Below are 5,423 nucleotides of genomic sequence, written 5' to 3' on the forward strand. Positions count from 1 at the left end.
GCGCCATGCCGCCAAGATCCGTCGCCATCAATGTGTAAGTTGAAGCACCGCTCCACCAAAAAGCCTTCCACTGGTCCCTCGGTCCGTGTACACCTCCACGAATGACGCCCCCCAAGAGGGAAACGACACCATAGCACCGCCGTCATCTGATCTACTGATCTAGAGTTTCCCCCAGAGGTAGCATAGAGTGGCCTTGAATTTCTCCATGGCGATGCCTTCAAGAAGGGAATGACGCAGACAGCGCCGCCACCGCCGGCCTTACAGCTAGCCGAGAGCAGGTTTTTCACCCAGATCGGTTCGAAGATCCTCCCTCAAGCATCTCGTGCACGGACTGCCGCCATCTCTGCCGGGGACCGGACGAAAGGGATCCAGGCCGCCGCTGCCTGACCGGCCATGGCACCACCACGGTGCTTACAGCCGGCGCCGTCAGGCCCACCGTGCTCGCCTGTAGATGCACACCGGAACCGCCGGCCCGCCCAAGCCCATCTGGGCAAGACCAGATTGGCAATCTTGGCCGCCGCCACAGGGGTGACTCCGCCGCGGGGAGGTTGCGCCTCCGCTGACTCCGCCGTCACGCATGCCCTAGGGATCCCGCCGCTCCTTGCCGCCGGATCTGCGTCGAACGATGTGCCGCCGCCGCCCGGAAAAAACACGACCACCGCACGAGGGATAAGGCCCCGCCGCCGCCATCATAGGCCAGGCTTCGTCGGTGAGACCTCGGGCGGCGGCAGGACGGAGGAGGCAAGGGGAGGGGGCCTAGGGCCGGCGGCGTGGTCGCCCTCCGTGTCGCCTAGGGTTGGCGACGCGGGGATGGGTGCGTCGCACATGATGTAGCTAGGAGGCAAACCATGGGATGCAAAATATTCATCTGCTCCACGGGACTATATTTAGCACACCGTTTTGTGTTTTTCCAGCCCACTTGCACTCATAAAGCCTGTCCGCCTACCATACTGATCATTGAAAATTTGAAACTTTAGCATTGTGCTTCAAATTTTATATGCCGTACCGATCATTGCTTTGAAACTTTGGACAAAGATTAGTCAAGGAGCTGCTACTCCATCAAACTTGTACTTGGTGCATACTCCATGCACGCACGCCGTGTATTTACGCCGCCCAGGGGCTCATGTGGCCACGAGAGCATATGCCTGGAGGGAGGCCATGGGATGAGCAACATGCAAACACCACGTGCGCCTCCGTCGCCATGTGAGCTTTGCTGCCGAGATGATTCAGATGAACACTGAAGGCTCCTCTCCATCTTTCTCTCCTCGCCTGCGCCATGCCCAGACGCGTCGTCGCTGCCCTTGCTCCCGAGCCTGGACCATGGCTGTCGACCATGGCTGCAGCTGTCGAGCCCCACGCCGTAGCCTGCACCTTGCCGTGGACCCCGGCCTCAATCCGACGAGCCTCCTCCTTCCTCCCTGCTCCTGTGTCCACCATGGACGCTGGTCCTTTTTCTATTGCCACGCCCGAGCTCGCCTTGAGTCTTCCTGCCAGAGGCCTATTAGAATAATCATGACTTAGAGTTAGTATATTATTAGAGATTAGAGATAGAGAATAGAGAATAGAGAATAAAGAATAGAGATAGAGATAGAGATAGAGACAGAGAAAGATTAGGGATAGGGATTAGGGAAAGAATAAGTATAAGATATCTCCTTTTTGAACGGGCAAACATATCTATTATGTGATCTACATCTATTGTAGTTCAAAAAGGAAACCGTATATATAAAGCTAACGCACGAACGCGTACGCTTTCCAGCCAGTCACGACGCGCGACGGCATGCATGCCAGCCGTTGATTCGACGTGCAAGCGCGTACGTGGCCGCGCTAGCTGTATCGACGTACGACCGACCGACCGACGTCTCCCCGGATCGGAAGAGCTAGCCCTAGCCCGTCTCCTCTTATAATACCCAACCTTTTTGCAAGAGCTAGCGCCTCCATCGATACGTCTCGTATAGAGTCCCCGAGCAAGAGCTGCGCCGATCGATCATCACCCGATCGATTCACATGGAAGCCGGCGATCATCGCGATCAATCCATGGCCGGTGTGGCGGCGCACGCGCAGCTGCTGCCCGACGACATCCTCGCGTGTGTCCTCCGCTGTCTCGAGCCACGCAGCCTCGCCGCGTCCCGCTGCGTCTGCAAAGGCTGGCGCGCCGTCGTCGACGGCCACCGCCTGCTGCGGACGGACCTCCTCCCGCTCTCGCTCTACGGGATCTTCTTCATGGAGATAGACGTCCTCTGCAGCGACCCCCCAAAGCTCTTCGCAAACCCGCTGACAAGTCGCAGGATCGACGCAAACCTTGACTACGCCGACACGGAAGAGGGTTTATGCATCATCGAGAATCATTGCAACGGACTCCTCCTACTCTGGGGCAACATGGTGGTCAACCCGGCCACCCGGCAATGGGTGCGCCTGCCTCCGCCTCCGCCGCGGTGCACCGAGAGTGGGATGGAGGGCTTCTACGACGACGTCTGCCTTGCCTTTGACCCCACCGTGTCCCCCGACTATGAGGTATATATGGTTCCTAGGGTCCCCTGCGAGCTTGATCCCACTGCGACAATATTTACGGAGGAATCGGAGTGGCCGCCCTCGTCATGTGCAATACGAGTCTTCTCTTCCAGGACATGGAGATGGGAGGAGAGGTCGTTCCTCCGCAGAGGAGAGGCTGCAGGCACCATCGCCGACATGCAGCAATATACACAGTTCCAACGCTGTTACACCGTCTACTGGAAAGGGGCGCTTTATGTGCACTGTCAAAATGACTCCATCATGCGGTATGTATATGCATTCACTCACCCGGCCCGCTCTTAATTTAATTAGTTAGGTTTAGCTTCTTTTTTACTATAGATTTTGATTTATTCAGGGTTTGATGTAACTCGTTGCTTAATACAGTAAATTATAATACCTCTGTTCCAAAAAGTATATAATTGAAGATGTTGCGCGTTTTTCCTAAATCAAACTTGCTTAATTTTGACCAAGCCAAAATACATAATTCAAGTTCGAAACTCAATTTGTTCATATATGTTCTTATTAACATGCATATATTTTATATTCACCCGTTGGCGTCTCAACTTAATTTGCAGCATAACATTATCGGATGGTGCGTATCAAGTGATTAAATCGCCAGCTGGGGGCAAGATGAATGGTTCTGCACATCTTTATCTTGGAAAATCAAACAAGGGGGTGTACTGTGCTTTGATTTATCATAATCTTCAGCACCAGTTTCAGGTTTGGTTGCTGGATGAATCTTGTGGTAGAATGGGGTGGGAGTTAAAGAATGATATCAAATTTGCGCCAGTGATGGCAAAAATTTCTTTGGTCAAGTATAAGGATGGATTCCCCAACAAAAAAAAGCACAAGGATCAAAACCTCAGACCTTGGATCTTTCTGAGAGGTAATTGTTTTGATGAAGATGTTAAGCAAGCACTAACGGAAGATAATGCTGAATGGGACTACAGCAAGGGTTTTATCCTTGAGACTCAAGATCTTAAGGTTAATTCTGACCACATGCATTTTGAAGAAGTCTATTTCCTTGGATTTCATCCATATAAAGAGATTGTCTTTTTGTGGATGTCACGAGACACGGCAGTTGCTTATGATTTTAGTAGCTCTAAAGTACAGTGCTTGGGCAAGTTACACGCGCATTGGATCGGAAAGTCTTTTCCGTACACACCATGTTGGATAGGAGAGTTATCTGAAAAATAATAATTGTGAGGATAATATTCAGGGTGCATTTTTATTTGACTTGTATAAATTAAGTTCAGGGATATGAATTCTTATAGAAGACGATTTTAACAACCGGCTCCCATCCTATTTTTATTTCCTCTGTATGTGTTCTTTTCTTTTGTATGAAAGGTGCATTAGAATGTTAAATGAATTTACCATCCCTATGCAAACCATAAGTGATGGATGTGCAGCTGCAAAACCAGAGCTTCCTTGAGTTTGACGAGGCCCTGCAGAGGGCCCTGCCGCTTCGTCAGCCACCTCCCCCGAGGCCGGTTGTCCTGGACGCTGCCGAAGCAGATGCGGTGAAGGAGAGCCTCCTGATCATGATGCAGGCTCTGGCGGAGGGGCTCAACGCTCGCCGCGGCCTCCTGAGCTTCCGCAACCACGGCGAGGAGGAACCCGCGGCGTCTCCAAAGGAAACCGTGGCTTGACATCCTGCAGCGTTTACAGTTAATTCCCCTAAAGCTCCACTAATTAACCTGTCTGGGGAGCAACTAAGAAGTACTCTATGATGTAATTGTTAGGTTGATCTCTCTCCCGTTCGAGCCCAACGGGTCGAACGGGCCCCTGACTCGCGCCCTGATCGGGGGCGCCCAACCAAACCATGGTTGGTGGGCCCCTGTGACCCGCGCTATATAAACAGAGGTGGGGGCCGGGGCGCTATTCACGAGGTTAATCGCTGCCACAAACCCCACCAACAATCCCTACCGATCTAGGGTTAGTGCGGTGCTCACGGGAAGCTCCACCACCTCGCCCACTCTCCGCCATCGCCGTGCGCCCCAGCACCACGATGGCCTCCGGCTCGAGTTCATCCACTGCCGGACAAGGTAGGTTCACCGGATCTACTAGCCTACTCCGATCCAAAGGTCTATCAATGGTATTAGCCAGATCGGGCTAGTTGATTTCGGTACAAAGAAACAAAAACAGAAAAAGAAAAGGAAATCCCCTACCCCAAGAACCCTAAAAGCAAAAAGAGGGCAAAGACATCTCAAAGAAAAGTTGCGCCGCTGCTCCGGCCGCGCCGTTCCTCTCGATCCCCACACGCATCGGCAAGCCGAGGTGCGGGGAAGAAGAACACAGCCTCTCCAAGGGGGCAAAAGGGCACCACCACCGCACCGCTTGACGGCGACGCGCTCTCCTTCGGGAGCTCGCGCGCACCGGCAAGGGGGACGGGGGAGGCGCCGCTGTATCGCACGCACAGAGGAGCAGAGCAGGGCTCTGTTCGCGTCTCTGATCCCTCTCTCTCACTGGCTTCGGTGGAAAGAGGGAGGAAGGAAAAGAGGTGAGGAGCTCGTGGCGGTGGCGTCGCGCGCCGGCGCGCCGTCGCCGACGGGCCACTCCACTCGGCCGGTAGCGGGCGAGATCCGCCGCCGCGGGAGCGAGACCAGAAGAAAGAAACAGAAAGGGGGAAGGGAAAGGAGGCGCGGGCGTGGCGCGGTGGAACCGCTGCCGTCGCCGGCGGCTGGCCAAGGGCGGCCGGGGCGCATCCCCGTGCTCAGCCAGAGGCGAGCGGCGCGACGAGAGACGAGGGGGAAAGAATCGGGCGAACGGATTAGGTTTCGTCCCGAACGGCGCGGTGGGCAGGTTTTGTTTGGGCGCAAGGCCCGCTTGACCGTCCGATCAAAACCGACGCTGCCGATCGAAACCCTAGCCCCGCCCTGGGCCACTGGGCCGCAAGAGAGGAAGGCCGGCGGCAG

The 5,423-nt window shown here is 54.6% G+C and overlaps 1 protein-coding gene across 1 annotated transcript; it reads left to right on the forward strand.

The window, feature by feature from the left end:
• The first annotated feature begins 1,957 nt into the window (after nucleotides 1-1,957).
• Nucleotides 1,958-3,896, forward strand: LOC109775487 (uncharacterized). The gene is made up of 2 exons (XM_020334230.4): nucleotides 1,958-2,774; nucleotides 3,084-3,896. The coding sequence occupies exons 1-2, from the start codon at nucleotides 2,005-2,007 to the stop codon at nucleotides 3,703-3,705; spliced, it is 1,392 nt and encodes a 463-aa protein (XP_020189819.4). The 5' UTR covers nucleotides 1,958-2,004; the 3' UTR covers nucleotides 3,706-3,896.
• The last annotated feature ends 1,527 nt before the right edge of the window (nucleotides 3,897-5,423 follow it).

This window comes from Aegilops tauschii, chromosome 4 (genome assembly GCF_002575655.3).
Source record: "Aegilops tauschii subsp. strangulata cultivar AL8/78 chromosome 4, Aet v6.0, whole genome shotgun sequence".
NCBI lineage: Eukaryota > Viridiplantae > Streptophyta > Magnoliopsida > Poales > Poaceae > Aegilops > Aegilops tauschii.

Excerpts from the sequence above, each read along its gene's own strand:
- LOC109775487 (XM_020334230.4), top strand. The coding sequence starts at position 2,005 with ATGGAAGCCGGCGATCATCGCGATCAATCCATGGCCGGTGTGGCGGCG. Across the intron at positions 2,775-3,083 it reads CAAAATGACTCCATCATGCG|CATAACATTATCGGATGGTG; the intron begins GTATGTATATGC and ends CTTAATTTGCAG.